This window comes from Impatiens glandulifera, chromosome 2 (assembly GCF_907164915.1).
Source record: "Impatiens glandulifera chromosome 2, dImpGla2.1, whole genome shotgun sequence".
In the NCBI taxonomy this organism is placed as follows: domain Eukaryota; kingdom Viridiplantae; phylum Streptophyta; class Magnoliopsida; order Ericales; family Balsaminaceae; genus Impatiens; species Impatiens glandulifera.
The window spans coordinates 30,767,391-30,790,130 of NC_061863.1; the positions used below are offsets into that span (position 1 = coordinate 30,767,391).

The window sequence follows — 22,740 nt, forward strand, 5'->3', positions numbered from 1 at the left end:
AGACAAATATGTATTATTCTTCTGCGACAGATGCGTTGTCGCCTGAGATAGATGAATTGTCTCTTGCGATAGATGTCTTATTTGCTTCTTTAAAGAAGTGGTATTTGCTTTCATTAGTCTAACATAATGTTTTTTTTGCAGATGGCACCAACCAAAAACAAAAGCAAAACCAAATTCGTTATTGAGAACTTTCCTGGTCGCGTTTCATGGAAATCCACTTGTACCTACTTGTTAAAGATGAAGAACAAGTTTAATCACCTTGGTCTTATGGATATGGCTTTGCAGACTCAATTCTAGCATCTATTTAAAACTCTGACTATAATTTTCTCAGAAATAATAATCCATCAGATGTTGATGAGGAAAAGCAACTATAATTCGAAGAGAATAAGTTTCCTGGTCAATGGTCAATAGCTATATTGGGGCATGAAGGAATATGCCTTGGTGACAGACCTAAATTTTGGAAGATTTCTTATGGTCAAAAACTGGCACATTGAAGAATGTCCACCCTAGTCCGTAAATATTTTGGGGGAAAAACGATTGTTAGAGTGAATGAAGTTTAAACAATTTTCCTCTAATGCTCTGATAAAGAGGATGCATGGAAGATTGGGCTCATAAACATGATTTACTAGTGTCTTTTTGGATCTGATAATAGAAGGATGGTAAATTTGAAAATCTTCAGCACGGTGGAGGACATAGAAATGTTCCTTCAATTTCCATGGGGAAAAGTGTCCTTCAGTTCAACCCTGAAGGGTATTGACAAAAACATGAAACATCTCCGGGAGCTATATCTGGCCAAGAAGGAAACCTGCAAGGGGAACTGTGATGTCGCTTATACTATTACTGGGTTCGCAATAACCTTCCAAGTTTGAACATATTTGGTTATCAAGACATTTGTCCCCAAATTTGCGGATATGACCGAGGAACAACCTATATGCCCAAGGATATTACTCTTTACAACCTCCAGGAGCAACACCAACACTATCCAAGAGGTATCCACTACCTTTTTGAAGTACAATGTGTTTAACAAGATTGATGAGTCTGAAGAGGAGAAGAGGAACTATTGTGGGGAAGATTTTGAAGAAATGGGAGGCTACATTTATGAAGAATTATTTGAAGTGGATGGTAGGAAGAGAAAGAATGAAGATGGTAGTACTCCTAAACCGGCGCCCAAGAGGAGAATACCACTTAAAATCACACTAGCTAAGAGGACCGATAGGTCATTTAATGATGAATCTAGCCAAGACACCTCTCGGTCTACTACTCATGAATCTAGCCATGTCCCTTCAGCGATGACTCCTCAAACTAACGAAGACAATTCTCCAACTAGTCAAGACAATCGAGTGACTCAAGCCCAACATGATGTCAAGTTTGATGAGCTGAGAAAGGATATGAAGGAGCTGACAAGGGATGTGAATGAGCTTAAAACTAAAATGAAGGTCATCAAAAAGGATCAACGTGTTATGTTTAATCACATAATCAAATTATTGGGTGAAATAAAACAACAGAAAAATGCTGATTCAGATTTAGTGGAGAAGGAGTTGGAGTTCAACAAAGATGTTGTTACTGATGGGTTAAAGATGAACAAAGATGTTGTTGCTGTTGATGTTGATGATGGGTTGGACAAGAAAAAAGATGTTGTTACTATTGATGTTGATGATGGATTGAATGATGGGTTGAATGATGATGGGTTGGAGATGAACAAAGATGATGTTGATGTTCATGATGGATTGAATGATGATGGGTTAAATGATGATGGGTTGAATGAGAAAGAAGATATTGATGTTGTTGATGTTGTTGATGGGTTGAATGAGAAAGAAGATATTGTTGTTGTTGATGTTGTTGATGGGTTGGAGAAGAAATAAAATATTGATGTTGTTGATGGGTTGGATGTGAAAGAAGATATTGATGTTTTTGATGATGATGTTGATGTTGAGAATAAAAACAAAGATGTTGATGTTGATGTTGATGCTGAGAAGGAAAACAAAGATGTTGATGTTCTGAATGAGTTGGAAAAGAAGGAGGCTGAGTTGAAGATGAACGACAAGGAAGATTTGGCCACGAAGAAGAAGGAGTTCGCCACGAAAAAGAAGGAGTTGGGAACGAAGAGGAATGTGGAGTTGGCCAAGAAGAGGTTGGAGGAGTTGTCCAAGAAGAGGAAGGTGGAGTTGGAAAAGAAGAGGGATGATGATGTATTAGAAATGACTCCAACAAAATTTTTGGGGAAAATGGGGAACTACACAGACCCTAATGGAAAAACGTTTAAACTCAATGATCCAATAACTGTCATATCGCTACGAAGTTTGCGTTTCGTTATTCAAAGTTTGCCAAAAATCTAGAAAAATACATCTTCGACATTACCTTCATAGAATATTTCATGGGTGATTTTGAAAATTTCCTGACTTGTTGGAGCACTATAGATATCGTATATATCCCTATGAACCTGAAGCTGAAGCACTGGGTCCTGTGTGAGGTGCAACTACAAGAATGGTGCATCAATGTTTATGACTGCGAATAGTGGTTTATCAAAAAGGATCATTATGACAAGTTAATGAAACCACTATGTGAAATGATTCCATATTTGTTTCAACATGGAACGACCTATATTGACAGGAGCAGGTATCCTAACTTTAGTTTGAAAAGTATACCATATGTTGTAATACCACACCCAACAATCCCCAAGTGCACCAAGAGTGGGGACTGTGTGTTTTTACAATCATGTATTTGGAGTACCTTATTGCCAAATTGGATATATCAGCTGTGATCACAAAAAATATGAATTTTTGAAGACAAAAATGGACAGTAAGGTTAATCCACCATATAATAGACCCATAGGAAATGGACAATCATATGTTGTTTTAGGAAATGGACAATTTTTGAATGCAAATGGTTGTATTATTTTGCTAATGCTACAATGGTTGTATATTTTGAATGCAAATGGTTATATAATGTAGTCTATGTTTACTTTTGATTGAATATATATATATATATATATATATATATATAATGTAGTATATTTTTACTTTCGATTGTCAAATGAGTATATATATATTTTGCTATCTGCATTTGTCGTCTATGATAATTGCATCTGTCGCAGGCGAAATTGTCAAATACTGCATTCAAAAAACTGCATTTACTAGAATATACATTTGTCGCAGGAGAAATTGTCAAATTGCATTTATCGTCTACGAATATACATCTGTCGTAGGCGACAATACATCTATCGTCTGCGACAGATGTATATTCGTAGACGAAAAATGCATGTTTTGCCTGCTATATCTCGCTGTTAATACAATTGTTGGCTGTGTAAATGACAACACACTTAAAACCCTAACACTTACAATGACAACACACTTCAAATGAAAACACTTAAAGTTAGTACAACAATTTGATAAAAAAAGTTAGTACAATAGTTTGATCAAAAAAGTTAGTACAACAATTTGATAAAAAAAGTTAGTACAACAGTTTGATCAAAAATAGCATTTACTAAAAGTTCTATCATGCCAAAGATTGGGCACTAAATTGTGAAGGTTGTGTACTAGTTTGTGTTGGTCTTGCAGTAGATGGTGCATGCATCACTGCTGAGTATGTTGCCCTGTTATGACCTAGACCGCCACATGAGCCGCACTGTCTCCGTTCCTTACGAGGCTCACCTTGTGATGACCTACGCTTTGTTGTTGATCGTCTTTTCTTAATCTTCATGGGGAGTTTTAGGCAAACTCGTTTCTTAATATATTTGAGAATGTCCCAAGCTTCATTATGATTAAAAATTGGAAAACATGTCTCCGCATATGCCATTCACCACGATTCAGTTGAGTAAAACCTGAAAAATTATATTTGGTTAAATTCAACATAAATTAAACATAAATTGAACATGCAATTGGTTAAATTCTCTAACCTTGTGCAAAACTCATAGGGAACCGATTTCTGGAAACGGGCAGCCGCCAGAGCATGCGTACAAGGAAGACCAGATACATTAAATACCCTACAAGTACAAGTTCGGCCCTTGAAGTCAACTTAAAAATCAAATTCACCATCATGCACATGGAACTGAAATCAATTAAGTGGATAAACGTTGTAGAATCTAGCATTTTCGCATTGCTCACGTAAGAACTTTTTATAATATACAGATAAATGTTTGTTGTGGTTGGTTGATTTTCCTCTTATATGATGAAACCAATCTTGTATTGTGAATCTTAAATAGTCAGCTAATGTTGTTATGGGATATTTCCTAGCTTCCCTACTCTGACAATTAAAACTCTCCACGTAATTGCTTGTCATTTTATTGTATCGCAAACCAGGAAAAAAACACGACTCCATCTCTTCACTCCAATTTGTTCCAAATATTCAGCAATCCGAGGGTCTTTAGTTATGATCTTGTCAAAATGCAGATGAAACATGGACTCGGTGTATGCGCGAGAAGCCAAATCAAACTCAACATGACAGTTAGTTTTAAATTTTGGACATAATATTCATTTTGATGTGGTATGTGAATGCACCGTGATGCGCTTCTAGAAAAACCGCGGACAAGGCATTGACAATACTTGGGTGTCTATCGGATATGAAGATGAGATCCAGGACTGATCTAATTGCCAAACTTAGTTGTTGCATGAAATATATCCAAGATTTATTATTCTCCGAATCAACGACGCCAAAAGCAACGGGATATAGTTGCTCATTCGCATCCAATGCTATCGCAACCAGTAGTTGACCTCCAACCATGTGGTTAAGGAAGCTGACATCGACGCACAATACAGGACGACAACAACCTATGAAACCCATAATTGAGACCCCTAAGGACATTAACATATACTTGAAGTGGTCTGCTCATCCGTATGGATGTCAGTTATGGTACCTGAGTTCTTCTTCTGCAACATAAACATGTATGATGACAATTACCATAGGATTCCTCCACAGTTCCTCGCATCGCCATTAAGGCCCTTTCCATGGACCTCCAAGCCTTATTATATGTCAGAGTTAACCCATAACTTGTATGCATGTCTTTCATTATTTTCTTAGGCACATGATCATGGTGATGTCCATGTATTTACGTTTGATGCACTCCCTAATTACCAAGATGATGTTTGCCTCACATTTTCTTGTCTCGTAAAAATTGAGCATGTGTGTTCTTTTACAAATTTTTTGATCTCAAATATCTCCGGGAATTTTCCTTTCTTAGCACGCAATTTCCACTTGCAGTTCTCAGCCATACATTTTACAAACCAAAGATTTTTTTGTTGACTTCATCACTTTGAGGATAAAATGATTAGACATTGAATGTCTATGCAACCTCAATTGTATTTCTTTTTTGTTATCAAAAAACGTACTCACTTTCAATCCATTTTCAATTAATTGAGCAGGTGTTTCAATCTCGAGTGGTTCATATGAGAAGTGATTGGTTCCCTCAATATGGCTGAATGTTTCCCTAACATGGGAAGTGCTTGGTTCCTGGGGTACTTCTTCTGCATGGTTTTGACTTGGGAAGACATCTTGCTGCTCAAAAACATCTTGCTGCTCAAAACATCTTGCTTCTCAGATACATCTTGTTGCCTTCGGAAGACATCTTGCTGCTCACATACATCTCGATTCCTTGGGAAGACATTTTGCTGCTCAAATATGTCATTTTCTGGCCTTTTGCTTTCTTGAGTTGAATGTATTGATTTCTCTACTAAAGAGACACACAATAGAGCGCGATGGTTGGGTAGTGAAGACGAAAGTTCTTGAAAATAGAACGCCACATCACTATCTCGAATGATTGTTGCAGGAGGAGAATTCATCATAAACATATTATACTTCACTTTTAACACTAAGTCATATTTTAATTTGTCAACACCAATAACATCATAGACAATGACAACTAATTCGTCATATGTAGCATTTCGGGATATATTCACACCACGACATGAACTTGAGACAAAAGAACTAACACCACCATCATCAGTTTTTCAGTCTCCATCAAAGAGGAGAAAAACACTCACATACATGTGATCTGCAATTGATAAAAATCCACAGAAGTTAGTGTTAATTGTGCAAAATGCATCTGTCGCAGGCAGAAGATGCATATGTCGCAGACGGAAGATGCATATGTCGCAGACGAATAATGCATATTCGCCAGCGACTGATGCATTTTCCACCTGCGACAGATGCATCTTCGCCTTCGTCAAATGTATATTCCACCCTAAAACCATTCAACCACGCTCTAAAATCATTCAGCCACCACCTAACCTAAACCCTAAACTCTAAACGCTAAAACATAAAACATTCTTCCATTTCAACATTAAACGATGGAAACACGGGAAAACTAACCTAAAATGTTGAAGCGTCGGCATTGCCTTGGCTTTCCGATTTCCTCCGTTTTGTTCGTTTTGTTGCTGCGATCATGAAGCAAATGAGAGAAAAGGAAAACTGAAAGGAGGAAGTTGGGAGAGAGAAGGAAAAGGATAAAAAAGGGAAAGAACGAGTCCCAAATAAACTGAAAGGGGAAAGGAATCATTTTTTATTTAGGAACAAAATGGACTTTTTACATAGACAAAATGTTACTTTGCAAAAATTATATGTTTTATGCTAAATTTGGAAATAAATCTATTATCAGAATTATTTAATCAAATTTTCCCTCAAAATTTCGTTTTAGAAAATAAAATTTAATTTTGGGAAATTCACGGCTTCATCAAGCTTTGACCTCTCTCTCCGCAAGCTTCTGCAGTATGAACGGTGATGGGTGGTGTTACTGATTGTTTGACGGCAACGACTACCCTTTACTGAAGTTCCGATCACCACTGGCGATGACCCCTTATCAAATTTGCGATCTTTCTCTCGATTAAACTCTTTGTCCATGGAGGATACAAATACGGAGTTACTTTCTCGGGTTGCGGCTAATCATCTCATCTTAGCACAATTTGAGTCCTTCCGGGCAATCATTAGCACTCTCCGCGTCAGACAACCAAACCTCGCACGAGCCATTCTACAGAATGTCGTTGCTAATTCCGGAAAATTGGATAGTGTCCTCTGGTCGGAGTCTTGCCCTTCTCCCGCTCTACTCGCGTATTTGTCATGTATCGAGCTCCTCCAGTTCGACGACCCATCATCTATATGGAGTTTCGATCCTCACACGTTGCGTCTGCGCGTTGAGTTATTGCTATACGTTGAAATGATTACTTCCAGGGTTTCTGAGAGCCTTCATAACGCTGTTGATTTGGAGGGAATTGAGAAGGTTGCTGATAAACTGACTCAAGAATACTCGCAAACTGAACTTTTAACTAGAAACGAGGAGTTGAAAGAGTTAGACAAAGATACTTCAGGGCCATTAAGAGTCTTGGATAAGATATCAGCTCTGGCGACTTGCAGGCTGAGTCCTGAATCTGTTGCTGTTGATGAAGAAGTAGGTAGGGAGTCTTCATATGAGGTCGTTTTGGAGGAGTTCGAACTTACATGTTTGCAATCAGCTGTATTGGAGAATGCAGACATATTTGATGCTTTATGCAGGAATATTCACAGACAAGTCATGAGTGTCGAACCTGAGGATCCAGGATTAGCAATTACATTACGAGTTGAAAGGAAGCCATCAATCTCTGACGGAGCTAAAATGCTAAGACTAATACAGAAGGCTGTTCAGATTGCACATTTAGATGCCATGAAGGAAGGATTGAAAAACAAGGAAGAGAAGCAAGTCTTGTCTCATATCCGGTTCCTTCATATGGACTATGGAGTGGAAGAGGCCAAATACCGGTATGGAGTGGCTTCCATATACTCAGCTTTTAGCTTGAATAAAAGAATTCTTTGAACTTTTGGATTGATTGATTATGTTGTCTCAGTTTTATTACTGATAAACTTTAGATTTAGTTGTCTTTAGTGATATTGAATGAATGCTTCCTCAAAACTGAACTTTCGTAAAATAAGGTATAGACTAAATTATTAAGTATAAATATGGAACACGAGAAACTGGATCAGATAGTTTTCAAGTAATGCTCTCGTCTTGTACTGGTAGATAAAACATTTGGGTAGATCATTTCACCATCAATTATTTATTATCTGCATTGATTTACAACAGCTGAGGAACGAATCTTTCTATTAAGGATCATCGCTCTTTTATCCTGGAAGTGTTAACAAATTGTATATTTTCCTTTTGCTACATGCTTGCAAAGGACACAAGCAACTAGAGCGTGATCTACATTGCTGGTGAATCTCCCTTCAAATTAACCTTTTGGATTTCTTCAACTAAATGCTAATTTTCAGCCAGGCTCTTGGGAATTCTGAGATTTTATATCTGACCACTAATTTCATCTTTGAGTGTGCGTACATTGTGATTAGGTTACAATCTTCCCTTCTTATTAATTATATTTCATTACTTCACCAAACAAGAACATTGTCATCTTTCTTTCTATTCCAGGGTTAAATTATAGCTGGAATCTGTTGTCAGATTTACATTTATGGTTTACGTTTGACCCATTATTATGTTATAGCAAACCCGATTTTTTGGTACTAGCAACCCAATCACTGGAGAAAAACCCTTCAATCCGAATAGGGTCGAGAATGCTGATTTTGAGAATAATAGTTGAACCTTAGATGAACTCCACTAGCAGAACATAACCCCGCAATATGAATAGGGTCAAGTATGCTGATTTTGAGAATAATAGTTGAACCTTAGATGAACTCCAGTAGCAGAACATATCAGATGTTAAGAACTCTTAATTTTTCCTGCTTAAATTTTCCTCTTTTAAGTCATATCAGTGGGTCTGAAGAGAACATAATGGATGCAATGTTTTTATGTTACCTCTTGTATGGGAGTTTTATTTCTTTGTTCTACACCTCTTAACATTCTTCTAATGTCTGATAGCACGGTCTTGCGTGATATCGTGAAGAGAATAGTGCTGAGAAAGGCTGAATATGGAGATACCTGGATTGCAATGAGAGAGAAGTTATTGTTTATTTATGGAGAAGCTATTTCATCAAACTGCTCACTTCTTGTTCAAATGATCCAGGTATTATTCTTTCCTTTCAAGTTAAGTTGCATTGTTTCTATTTTTTTGTGTGTCTTTATAGTTTAAATTATGAGTAAAACTTTTTGATCGGTTGCTAAGGAGAACTATTAAACCACATTTTGTATGTTATACTAAATTATGAAAATATCTGCTTCAAGAAAAATAAAAAAATTGTGAAACTCTTTAACTACGCTTAAAGGTAAGCTGTTGAGAAAGCTTGTTGTGAAGGTAGTATGCTATTGAAAGGAAGATGAATTGGAATATATTGATTGAAGTTAAGGACTAAGCCTAGAACTTCACTTTTTTAATGAGAAAACACAGGGGAGCCTACTAAAACTTGGTCAGTGATTAGGGATCTCATTACCATATTAGAGATCAAGGGTTCAAATATCGACAGATGACCCATAACTTAAAGATCTTGGTGAATTGCATCCACAACCTAAATTACTGTTTCCTCTGCCTAATATATATGGAGATTTTTTTGCAATTGTCAGTTCAGTTATGGGATCTGCACAAACATTGCCTTCCCTATGAACATGCTCGCTTATTTGTCACTCTCACCATAAGAAATCCTTTATTTCTGGAAATAATGATAGTAACAGTTAGCAAATAACTTCTTTATGTATATGGAAAGAAATGTCAGTGGTCCATTTTTGTTTTTGATAGAAAATCACTTCCTTAATTTAGGTTCTATGCTCTCATCTAAAGAAAAGGGCATTGTTTCAGAAGAAAGAAAGGACTTTCTTCTGTTTACAACCATATGGAGTAATTTCTTCTTCCAACTTGCCATGTTTAATACTCTGGAAATGCAGGTTGCCTTTCTTTGGTAAGTGAAGAGCTTAGTTTAATGAAATGAATTCTTGCAGGATATCCAGGATGATGTGCTTTCTGAAGAGATTAACATGCATAGAGCAGCAGATAATGAGCAAATTCCTCCTCCACTCGCACGTCTTCTAAGTCTTGCTACAAACATGGAGCATGGGAGAGATTCAGTTGACATAACTGCCCTGTTGAAAGAGGCAGTTTCTTATTGCACAAGAGAAATGTACCATTATGCCAGGGTTTCTGGAGTGCATATACTAGATAGTGTCATGGACACTGCTCTCTCTGCTATTAAGAAAGGACAACTTCAAGACGCTAGCATTGTATGTGTCCATTACATGCTTACATCAACATCACATTTATTAAAAATAAAGTGCTTATATTCATCTGAAGTCTTTCTTTCTTTTTCTAGGTTCTTTCGCTCTTTCCACGGCTTCAACCTCTGGTTGCTGCCTTGGGTTGGGATGTATTGTCTGGGAAAACATCTGCTAGGAGGCAGCTAATGCAACTTCTTTGGACAAGCAAGTCACAGGTCTTACAGCTGGAAGTGTCTTCTTTATATGGAAATCAACAGGATGAGGTAAATATTTCAGTTTCCAAAATTTTGTTTCAAATAGTTGTTTCTAGTCTGCCATCCTTGTATGCATAAGGTCACTTTATCTAAAAGTTCTAGTGCTTAATTGTTTAAACTTTATTATTTTCCTAGCTTGTACGCTGAAGAACTAATATATTTCTTTTGATGACTTTGACAGGTCTCCTGCATTGAACATCTTTGTGATTATTTATGCTATCAGCTGGATCTTGCATCTTTTGTCGCCCATGTCAATTCTGGTCTAGACTGGTCCTTAAAATCTTCTTTGCTAATGTATCGCAAAGAATCAATTGGGTTCTCAAGTGAGGATGCTGACATGGATCCATTTGTTGAGAATTTTGTGCTGGAAAGATTATCTGTTCAAAGCCCCCTACGGGTATGAATGCGATTGCATGTTTCTAAAACTGATGTTAGAACTTACTAGTTAGACACTATTTTCATCAATTCTGAAGTTTATAATTGAGCCTGTTTGGAAAATAGTATTTTGTCACAATTACCAACACAATCACAATCATGTTATTGGTAACCACCCACTATTCCCATTATTCTTTCATGTACAAAGTGTAGGTAATTGTAAGTTTTCATTCCTACCAATATACTGAAAATTCAGCAAATATCTATCTTATTGTTTTCCCTCCTTACTCTGAATCTATGTAAACTCTTGGAAGCAAATAACACTGAATGGGGGCTCTACAGGGATTTGAACCTGAGGCTTCAAGCAACTGTCCTTGTATTAGTTATGTCAATGTAAAACTTGCCTTGGTATATCTCTCCATGATTGGACCTATAGATGCTGAACCTATAGAGGGATATAATATATAACTATATAATCTCATTGAATTGGAGAGGTTGCTTCTAATAAAGAATTTGGGAGAAAGTATTAGGTGTATGATGAAGATTTGCAAGCATGATTAATAGATTTTGTGTGCTTAAGTGTTATGGCTTCATGACGACGAATATCTCGCATTTGTATGTTTTTGAGGAAGCTTTGTTCTACTTTTGCATCTTTGGAGATCGTTTAGACCTAATGTTTGAGGTGATTTATTTTTTCTTTCTTTTCTCTCTAGGCCCAGTTTCTTCCTCCAGTCTCTTTTTTGGTAGCAGTCTGTGTATTATGTCGCTTTGTGACAACTTACATTTCTTGACTTGTAATATATATGCAAGTTATGAACTTTTCATAAAGGGAAGTTGGGAAAGGAAGTTGAAATTGATATATTAAAGGAGTAGCATATTAAATGAAATAAATTTCTGTCAGTCTATTTTGTTTATTATATAAGATATCTCTTAGCTACTATGAGATTACATGTCTTGGAAAATGCCTGGATATACTATGAGATTAATGATATTTATACTTTGAAGATAATATTTGGTCATACAAATGAACATTTTTTCATCTTTCCTTCAACATTAAACACAAATAATACCAGGGTTTGTTTATATTCATTTGACCTCTTTGTACTCATTTCCTCTGTTTTATTCTTATTTTGCAGGTTTTATTTGATGTAGTTCCAAACATAAAATTTAAAGACGCAATTGAACTGATTAGCATGCAACCAATTAATTCCAAGATGGCTGCATGGTGGAGGTAATACTGGTTTTCCTTTCCTCAGAAAATTTTAAGAATACTTCAGTTCATTTTGCTATAGAAGTGGGTATTATTCCTCTTCCATTGTGGTTGTTATCTGGGATGGGAAGTACTTACTAAAGATGACTGTAGTTGCTATTTCTTTTCATTCCTCATCAGATCATCTATGTTACGTTGAAAGAGTCACATGCAAAGTTGGAGGTTTGGATTTGTACCATTGCACTAAGGAAAGCTGAAAAAAGGAAATCTAATATGTTTATCTTTCATTCTGCTACCTTTTAGTTATCTATCACAATTTTTGATGATGTAAATTTTAAGTTCACAAACATGGAATAGAATGCTGAATATTGGCCTAAATTGGCTGCTGTTTCTTTCATGTAGTTTTGTGTTGAGTTTAATTCTGTTTTGAAATCTTAGAAGAACCATGTTAATAGAGAAATGTATTAGGATGCAATTCTAATACCAGGGAAAAGTAAAAGAACTTAACTCTCCTTTCTTACTTTTTTTTTCTCTTAGCATTTAGTTTTCCCAATCCTTGGTCATTATCCAACGGATACAGTAACTTATAACCCCATAAACTTCGTTTTGTAGGATGCAGGATATTGAACTAATTCACATGCGTTATGCACTTGAATATGCTGTCCTTGCTTTGGGATCTATGGAGAAGAGTATGATTGATGAAATGGGGTATGGTAGTAAAAAAGCATTGCAGCATCTGAAGAGTCTAGGAAACCATCTGGAAGCTATTATTACCCTCCCTCGCAAGGTTATTTTGCACTTGTTTTTTCATCTTCTTCTCTCCTCGGTGCAATGTGTCTCACAGTAATAAGCTATAAACATCTCTTTGAAAATGAAGTTGGGTCTTTTTCTTGGGCTTGTTTGGATTGGGTTATTTGAGGTTATTTGAATAATCTCAAATAACCCATCATCTTTTCATCCATTCCCTCATCAATCACATTATCAACCAAAATAGTGGGCTATTTGTTTTCTAAAATAATTATTTTGTCATTATAAAAAAAAAAAAGAACAACTAGTTAAACACATAGCCCGCCAACACACTTAACCAAGCGCAGAACTTGCCGCCTGACGGGCTTGAACCCAAGACCTCAGAGAGGCTGGGATACCCACCTCATTATATATTAATACCCTTTAAGTCTTGTTACCCAAATAACCCACTTTTCATAACCCCAATCCGAACAAGGCCTTATTCCTAAGTGCAAAAGACATATTGGCATCTAACCTCTCTTTTTGTTTTATGGTTTTTGATTTTCCCCTACCCATCCACCTCCATACTCTGTGATGTTTGAACACTCCTTGCATTCTTTTAAATTAAATGTTGACATTTAGAAAAAAAGAAGAAGACATATTGAGATCATTGGATCATGCAGAAAATTACCAAATCCTGAAATAATTAATTCACTACAATAAATGTGTTAATTTTATGTTCATTTACGAGTTTTTCATTTTGGAATCAGTAATGTCTAAATTTCTTGTGGATATGATCTGTATTATTTGCAGGTGTTGATGTTGAATGTTGTCATCTCGCTATTGCATATGGATGATCTTTTTCCTACCTTTTCTCATTGTGCACTTATTAGCCATCCAGAATTGTCCAAAGATTCTACCGGGGAGGAAACTGATGGTGCAAGTAGTGGAGGAGGAAACAAGATGGCTGTGTCTTTCATACGTTTGCTGCTTGATATATTGCACCAGAATTTACCACTTAGTGTATTTGAACAACAGAATCCTGGCCCTATCCCATCTGACGGGATCCAAGTAATGGAATGGAGAGTATCTAAGGCTAGAAGCTTTATTGAAGATTGGAGGTGGCGTTTGTCAATTTTGCAGCGCCTTTTGCCATTATCTGAACACCAATGGAGATGGAAAGAAGCATTGGCTATCTTACGAGCAGCTCCCTCCCAGCTACTTAACGTGTGAGCTCAAGTACTCTTTGCTCAAAATTTGAAATTTGATATTTTCTTTTCATGGTTTATGAATACTTAAGGTTCCTGTGTCATCATAAATCTTGGATCCCAATGCAAATGAAAATACATAACCAGGTCCTATAGCTTCCCATTCACCTCTTGTTGCTATGATAATTTTTAAAGGGGGGTTGGGAATGTGCCCATGTTAAAATAAACCAATGAAGTTTAGCGGCACTTACAAAAGAAGTGCACCCTACAACAAAAGAGATGCAACAAACTATATCAATAGGCAGGATAAGACCCTATACACTGTACTAATTAATCTTAAGAAAAATGAAGATGAATCCTAAATCATGTTTGGAATGTATCAAATTCTTCTACACTCTATATGGGCAACTTTTGTTTCTTAACTTCTTTTCAAAATCCAAAGGAAGGACTTATATGTTCAATGGAAACTTTATGGTGCTTGTTTGATTTGCAGTTGCATGCAAAGGGCAGAGTATGACATTGGAGAAGAGGCTGTACTTCGTTTTGGCTTACCTCCGGAAGACCGAGCAGCCCTTGAATTAACTGAATGGGTAGACAGTGCCTTCAAAAGAATTTCTGTATGTTCCAAAGCAGTTGCATTATATCATATCAACTATTTCTAGGGTTATTGCAATTCTTGGACTTATGAGCCTGTAAAATATGCTAAAATGTCAAGGGAAAAAGGGAAGAGAAAAAGAGTGATGGTTGCACTTGTCTTTGTTTTCCAAAGTAAACAATTTTTTCTTCTAAAGTGTCATATGTGCTTTATCCTTGTCTTTGTATATCTGGTATATATTGATTTCGATTCATGTGCTATTAGGTATCATATGGTGAGGGGCATAAGAATATTGGGATATAAGCTAAGTATAAAAAGATTTAAATAGTGTTTTTTGGTTGAAGGTTCAAAGGGGTTACAATACACAATTTATCACTTGATATTTGTCTAGCGATATAAGGATATATAAAAGCAAAAGGGTTAGTATAATCGAGCTCCGTTTGATCTCCCAGAAGCGTCTCTCTGCAAATTATGTGTAAATTGTCATGCTATTTTCCAATTAACAATTATCTATCCTAATGAATTATTAGACATGATATTCTTCTTTATGATTGTTTGAGACAAGTTTTATTATTCATTATTGTAGTTATAATCTTTGTGGATTATTTCCATAAATTAATTTATCTTCATCATAATTAAATATCTGAACGTTATAATTAACTGCTACTTTTAATATATCTTATTGATAAAATCTAATATAATGATAGTCTTAATTGAGTTTTCCTTAACATGATTAGTGATAGTACTCATTTTAACATCATTAACAACTATACTAACATGATTAGATGATGAGATGATAAAATATAGAACCCTATATGCTAGAGAGAGTACAATTGGGATGAGACAGAGATAACAACTCTAATGAGAGTATTCAACTAATTCTTTTCATAACTATAACATAATCACTACTAATCTATTTATACTATTTTATTTATAACCACCACTATCCTCTACAAACTGCTATTCAACCCTAGGGCATTAGGTAACACTAACCTTATTCATTACCATAATGATTTAGTGTTATACATGTGGTAAGCCTTGTACAAGGCAGAATGATAGCAGACCAATTAAGTAAGTTCTGGAATTGCGTTCTAAGATTATCTCTGCATATATTTTATGCTAAGGTTTATAATGAAATGAATATTCTACTATTGCAATTTTACATCTACATGTAATTGCATTTTGTATTTGTTCCAAAATGCACAATTGACTTCTTAGACATTAGTTGACTTTTGTGCAATTGGTAATGCCGATCAGAATTCAGTATGCTCTTGGAAATCAATCCTGTATTGTATCCTCAGAAAACTTGTAGTTCCTGGTATATTTTTTTTTTGCATATCCGAGTTTTCCAGTAAATTTGTCTTAATTGGACCAAAATATGAAACATTTAGCTCGAGGATTTGGATCTTTCACAAAATGTCTTCCTCTATTGCTTATTTTCTTTTATAATGAATCTTAATTGTTTATTGCTTCCTATGGGATTTTACAATCGTATCATATTTTATTTTTTGATTTGTTGATAAGTTTTGCTTTTGAGCTTAAATATTTGTCATCTTAGCAAGCCTTTTCATTTTCCCATTGCAATTGTTTATTAATTTTATTTTGCTTGGACTTGACTAATGCTGTGTTGGTAATTGTAACAAGGAGGAGGACGTTGTCACAAGAGCAGTTGATGATAATTCTTCTGTCCAAGAATTAGATATTTCTTCCTTGCGCTCACAGCTAGGTCCTTTGGGTGCTGTAAGTCTTTACATTTCATTTTTCTTTTATTCCTTAAGTAGTGGTGGTGATGCTGACTGGATCATTTTTGGTTATACTAGAAATGCATGAATTAAATAGGATAGAATATTATAGATGTCATGTACCAAGCTAAAAATGACAAACATGGGATCCAATGTAATTTAATATATATATATATATATATATATATATATATATATATATATTTGTCCCACCAGTAATTTATTAAGTCATCCAGTGGTTTTGGGGTGTCTCACCTCTTGAAACCTCAAAGCATATTGCTCCTGTAAAATATAATATGTTCCAGTGGTTTTATAGAAGACAAAATTACTCCAAATAGACTGTTCAAAATAAATTTCACTATGCAACTCTAAATAGGCCATTTAACCACTGCCTATCATAGTCTCATCAACCATTTATCCTTCATAACTACTCTTACTGTTTCCAATCTCAGATTCCTTCCATATTGCTTGCCCATTTTTTTTTTTTGGCTGAAGAGAGCTTGGGATTTCTCATTGTCTGTCTGTGAATCAACTTTTAGTTTTAGCAAAAAGAAACGTCTCTGGTGTACAAATTCAACTGTAACATTCATACATGCATTCCAACATTGATGATTGTGGACTAGATTCTGCCATCACAAGTGCTTATGCTTGCAACACAAATTAGAAATTAGAGACTAGTCTGACTAGATAATGTTTGATTTAGCTAAATGTATAAAACACTAGATTAATACAAAATGTAGATAAATTAACAGAATCAAAGGGGGCTTAAAACAAACCTGTGAAAGCATTCCAAGCTGAAAACTTACTTTTTATGAAAAAAGCATCTCTTTCACTCTCTATTTTTCTTCTTCTTAGTTTTATAAAAGCTTGCATTGTCTTGAAATAAGTCCTACTTTCTCATCTTCTCACATATTGAATGCAAGTTGCCAAGTTCCAGTTTAGTTTAGCTCCGGATAAAGAAAAGTGTCCTGTGGACTTAAGATTAAATAAGTACATAACTAAGTGAAATTAATATAAGTAGGCTTGGAGGGTATCAAAAACATTCAAGTTAAGCATATTAGGCAGTCTTCCCAAGATTTGAAACATTTAAAGTTTGGACAATAAACACGTGACTTCCATTTTACCATATGAATATCACATATTTGACTTCAGGATTAAGATTAAACTATAATATTTTCAATTGTTCTTCTGACCTTCATGGTTGATATGCCTGAATTTTTTTTATCAGATTCTTTTATGCATTGACGTTGCTGCAACTTCAGCAAAATCGACTACTGTGTGCCTGAAACTTCTAAATCAGGTAAATGTTCACTTTATTGCTGAGGTCATTACACGGTTCAATCTTAGTCTGTGTACTTTTCTTCCATATACTTTTTTTATAGGGATTGTAAATGATACCAAGGGTCTGTTGTATAATGGATAAGGAGTTTAATTGGACATGTGTTCAATAGGTTCACTTTTTTGTTGCTTAAAGTAAGCTCTGAATCAGAGAAGTTGACTAGCCCCATCTGTGATAGCTACTTTCACACTAGGTACAGGGTTTGGTATTTGAATTTTCCTAGAGATGCGGATATACTCCTAACACATTGGGACGGGGTTTGGTATTTGAATCTAAGCGTATTTGACAAATGCTGTTGAAATTTAAAGCTGGCTCACTATAAAGACATCTACTTCAAAAGTTGGAGTTGTGTCTTCCTAACAAAATGCTTATTTTTGCCTATCTTGGAGGTTGTTCTTTATTTATTTAGTCTTTTTTTTTCTCTATTGCCTATAAACTAGCCTCCATTGTAATAGTTTCATTTTGAAAAATGTCAACTTTTCATTTGAACAAAGAAAAAAGAACGCAAGAAGCATTCAAGCAAAACAAATAGGTGAAGGGGAAGGGAAAAACCAAAAAACAGGGAAAACAAGAACAAACACGGTTGGATGTCAATAAGATCTAATACAAAACCCACTTTTCCGAATAGAGGCAAAAGCCTGAAGCATAAAGCCTTTGATTCTTCCAATACCGTAGCTTTTATCTTGAAATATTCTTCCGTTCCTCCCATTGTACTAGTTCATTAAATTTCTCTTCAAATTTCTACAAATACCAGTAACATACTACTCTTTTCCTTGCAAAATTTTTGGGAGCACTTCTTACATCAATAAAATCAATCGATCATTCTTCAAACTTCAACAACACATTTTAAACCTTGTCTATAACTGTTGATGTATGTTAGTCTTATTCACACAAAACAACTAATTATGGAGCATATATACTGTAAACATGTTTTTGTCTTTGCAGGCTCAGGTTATGCTGTCACAAATATATCCTGGTGCTCCTCCAAAACTAGGCCCATCTTACTGGGATCAAATACTTCAACATGTGACTATTTCTGTGACAATGCGAATTCTCAAAACTTTACATGAATTGGCTGAACAGGTGATTTATCATGCTTCTTTTTTCAGTGTTGGTTGGTTGTATGACCATCTTTCAGTCATTATAGTGTCGATCTGTAGACGAATTGCTATAACATTTCAATTTCAACACCATCCTGCCATCTGAATGTTATTTAACAATGTGTATATTTGTATGTTTTTACAACATTTAGAGCTATTTTGTACATTTTTAAAGTTGAAGAGCTTATTTGTACATTTGACCAAATTTGGGGGGCTATTTCCTTGGTACATGTTATATCTCCATATTCTTGTACTCACATCACTGTCTATTATGAATATGCCAAGTATTAAATTAACTAATTGTCACTATTTCCAAGTAATCCTCTTCTCCAGTGCTATGCTATGGAATGTTAGTTCAGCTTTGTTTATAAACTGTATTACTTTATGTTATATGCAATATACATTACTAGAAAATTTTATGCTCCTTAGGATAAATCTCCGCCACTTCAAAGCATTTTATCTGGGGGATTTCTAACTTATTTGCCAAAGGACCTGTATCGACAAGTACATAGGGAGCGAGCACTTGGTATACTACAACAAATGATTGAAGATGCTCACAAGGGGAAGAGGCAATTTCTAACTGGTAGTTATCATTTCTTCTTTTTACTTTTGAATTTAGGGTTGGAATAGTTATTTGATGCTTTCTTGCTAAATTCTTTAAATTATTGAGTTAAGCTTTTCTGTTGGTTCATTGTTTTTTATTGGGTTCTTGTAACCTCCTAAGGCATTTACATGATTTAATTCTTGTTAAATTATTATGTCAAAGCATGCTTTATTTTTTTTGGCAAAATGTGCTTTATACCTACTCTAGAACTTGATACAGCGGATAGGATCATTGAAATTGTTGTATTTATGGTAGCACAATAAATATATTATTGACAAGAAATTTGATTACAATGAGAATTTAATGCCTCTATTTATAGACTACATTGTGCTAAACATTAGGACCTGCTGAAGTTATAGGCTACATTAAGATAAACATAAGAAATCGTAATCCAATCAGATTCATATAATGTAATGAAGTCTTAAAAAATATTATTTTATTTACTTCTAACAGTCTTACTCAAACCGAAGTTGGTGAACATCTCGAACATTGATTTGGAATCAATCATAAATATTCATCATGAACAGGTCTTCAACCATGATGGCAAAGGGCGGATGCCTGCCTAATGTCTCAACAAGATGATACATTAGCATTCATAGTTTGTTCTGGTTTGGCCCAAATGAGATGATACCATAACATTTTCTAGCTATCGGCTCTAAATTCATCTGACAAATGAAATGATAAATGTGTCCGCAAAATAATGACTGAAGAAGATACATAAGATTAGAGTAAAGAGTCATTTTAAAATAAAAATTACAGTGAAAAGTACACAATCTTGCGGGTCAGTAGGGTCTTGTTGAAATTCATAAGGTCCCTAATTCCAAGACCACCGTTTTCTTTTCTCATTTTCACTATATTCCATCTCACCAAGTGTGGAAAGGATAATTCCGAGGATCCCCCATAGGAAATTTCTTATAATCTTCTCGGCTTAATGCCACTGTCTTCGAAGCCTGAATAGTGACATCATATACAAGCCTTGCTGATGTGTTTTTAATTAATACGAACTTTCTCCCTTTGGATATAACTTTATATCTTTTCTTTTCCAAAGGCCAACTTGTTTCCATTCTTTCTGGAATCGGGTTCCAAACTTTGTTTCACACTTCTACACTTCTTATTTTTGTGATTGTTTTCATGTGGATATCACATAGTGCCTCCACGAAGCTGGAGGTTGTGCAAATATTAACACCTCCTTACTATTTACATGATTTGTTCATCTTGGGCATTGATTAAATTGTTCAGGCACTTTGGGTTGAGCTTTAGTTAAAAGGGGTTGAAATATCAGGATTATAGATTTGATTTGGTTAATGAGGCTTGTGGAGAGGAATACAGGACTATTAGTGAAAATTGACTAGTTTTATTCAAAATCAAAATTCCTTCCTTTCATAGTGTTAGCTTTTTTGGAACGCTTTTTGTTGTCATGTATCAGTTTCTGTTGTTTATGGGAATAGGTTGCTCACTAACTTGCTGATGATCCATTTCTGGTTCCTTCAACCAATTTTCCTCATATGTCAGATATCTGTTTCATCAATATGCACATGTATAGGTACATATTTTAGTCTTGTACATTCTGTGCACAATAGTTTATTTTTTCATGTTCAGGTTACCTAAGGTATCACTTTTTTACTATTTATTATTGTTGTTGTGTTAAGATATTTCTCTCAGGATCTTTTTGTTATGTTTTTTTTCTTAAATCATTGTTTGTGTTTGAATTCAGGTAAACTTCACAATCTTGCGAGGGCTATTGCTGATGAAGAAACTGAGAGAGATCATATGAAGGGGGAAGGCTTATATTTTGATAAGGATCGTATTCTTGGGCTGGGTTTAAAAATTGGTACGCAAAAATCTAACACTGGATGTAATGAAAATAGCATGCAGCTTGGTGACTATGATGCAAAAGATACAGGGAAGAGATTGTTCAACCCCTTAACTGGGAAGCCAACAACATATCTTTCACAATTTATCCTCCACATTGCTGCTATTGGCGACATAGTTGATGGGACTGATACAACACATGATTTCAACTACTTCTCGCTGGTATTTGAGCGGCCAAAAGATGTAAGGTTCCTGTTCAAACATTTTGCTTGTTTATATATTGGAAATAGCAGTGCGGTGCTCGAAGTTTCCCTGAGCTAAAAGTTCAGTTATTTCCTGAAGGAAAGAATTGGTACAAGTTATTCTTAGATTGTATATCACCCTAAGGAAATTTTGAATGCATTAGATATTGTATTTTTTAACTATTGTACAAATATAAACACTACTAAAATAATTTTAGTTTAAGATTATTAGTATATTCAAATAATAAAATTAATAAAATTCACTAACATTTATCGTTGTTCGGTTCTCCATTTTGTCCCATTTAGGGCGAACCTAAGTCTATGCTCGAGCCATTTTCCCTTACCATATTCCCTTTCCCGAAGATGTAATGATTCATTGCAAAGAAATTATGTTTTACAATTATATGGTATGTGGAATATCTTGCGAGTGAAGATTAAGAGTAAAGAGTGATGATATTATTCAAATATGACTTGTGGTTTACATTAGAGATGTGTGATATATAAAGGACATTTAGTGTAGTAAAAGCAAGGAATGATAGCAAGCATACCAGGAGGCACGTTCATGTAGACTTCTTCTACAAGTTCTCCATTTATGAAGACATTTTTTACGTCGAGTTGGTGTACTTCCCAATCTTTGTTAGCCGCCAGAGATAGAAGTATTCGAATGGTGTCGAGTTTTACAACAGGCGCAATTCGCAAATGTTTTGTATCCTTTCTGATTTGGTGAGTACCCTAGAAAGATGCATTTCGTGTCTCGAGGGTCGAGTTTGTCCAGATTGTGGTTATAAGTGTGGACAAAAGAGGTGCATCCAACAATCTTTGCGGGAATGTATTTGGATGCGATTTTGGAATCGGGAAAGATTTTTAAGAGAGTTTCAATTGGACTTTGGAATTGAAGAATGCGTGATGGAATATGGTTAATAAGGTAGGCAGCGGTGGATACGGCATCACCCCAATATATTTTGGGAGCATATGAGTTGACTAGAAGAGATCGAGTTACCTCGAGTAGGTGGCGTTTTTTTTCGGCGACGCCATTTTGTTGGTAGTATCAACACATGAGCTTAGATGAATGATGCCTTTTGATTTTAGGAAGTCACCGATGTTTGAAGAAAAAAAATTCACGTTCGTTAACAGTTTTGAAGGGTTGGATGGAGGATTGAAATTGGTTTTGGATTAAGATGAAGTCTTTGAAAATTTGACAAACTTCAAAATTTTCCTTTAGTAGGAAGAGCCAAGTGAGGCAAGTGCGATAAAGATCACAAATTATCGTTTACCATTTAAAGTATTCGTGAAGGAGGGTCCCCACATGTCACTATGAATTAATGAGAATGGTTGACGGTTTATATGTAACAATTGAGTAAGATGATCGAGTGTGTTCGGCAAATTGACAAGTGTCACAATGAAAAAAGTGGCGGTTTC

The 22,740-nt window shown here is 35.3% G+C and overlaps 1 protein-coding gene across 1 annotated transcript in view; it reads left to right on the top strand.

The window, feature by feature from the left end:
- The first annotated feature begins 6,654 nt into the window (after nt 1-6,654).
- Nucleotides 6,655-22,740, top strand: part of LOC124923854 — a 40,215-nt gene continuing 24,129 nt past the window's right edge. Inside the window, exons 1-14 of the mRNA XM_047463830.1 lie at nt 6,655-7,722; nt 8,831-8,975; nt 9,842-10,120; nt 10,210-10,377; nt 10,550-10,765; nt 11,880-11,974; nt 12,566-12,740; nt 13,493-13,908; nt 14,381-14,504; nt 16,127-16,222; nt 17,453-17,524; nt 18,509-18,646; nt 19,093-19,246; nt 20,982-21,322. Of these exons, the coding sequence (XP_047319786.1) occupies nt 6,830-7,722; nt 8,831-8,975; nt 9,842-10,120; nt 10,210-10,377; nt 10,550-10,765; nt 11,880-11,974; nt 12,566-12,740; nt 13,493-13,908; nt 14,381-14,504; nt 16,127-16,222; nt 17,453-17,524; nt 18,509-18,646; nt 19,093-19,246; nt 20,982-21,322 (3,312 nt within the window). The 5' untranslated portion in view covers nt 6,655-6,829. The remainder of the gene's footprint in view (nt 7,723-8,830; nt 8,976-9,841; nt 10,121-10,209; nt 10,378-10,549; nt 10,766-11,879; nt 11,975-12,565; nt 12,741-13,492; nt 13,909-14,380; nt 14,505-16,126; nt 16,223-17,452; nt 17,525-18,508; nt 18,647-19,092; nt 19,247-20,981; nt 21,323-22,740) is intronic.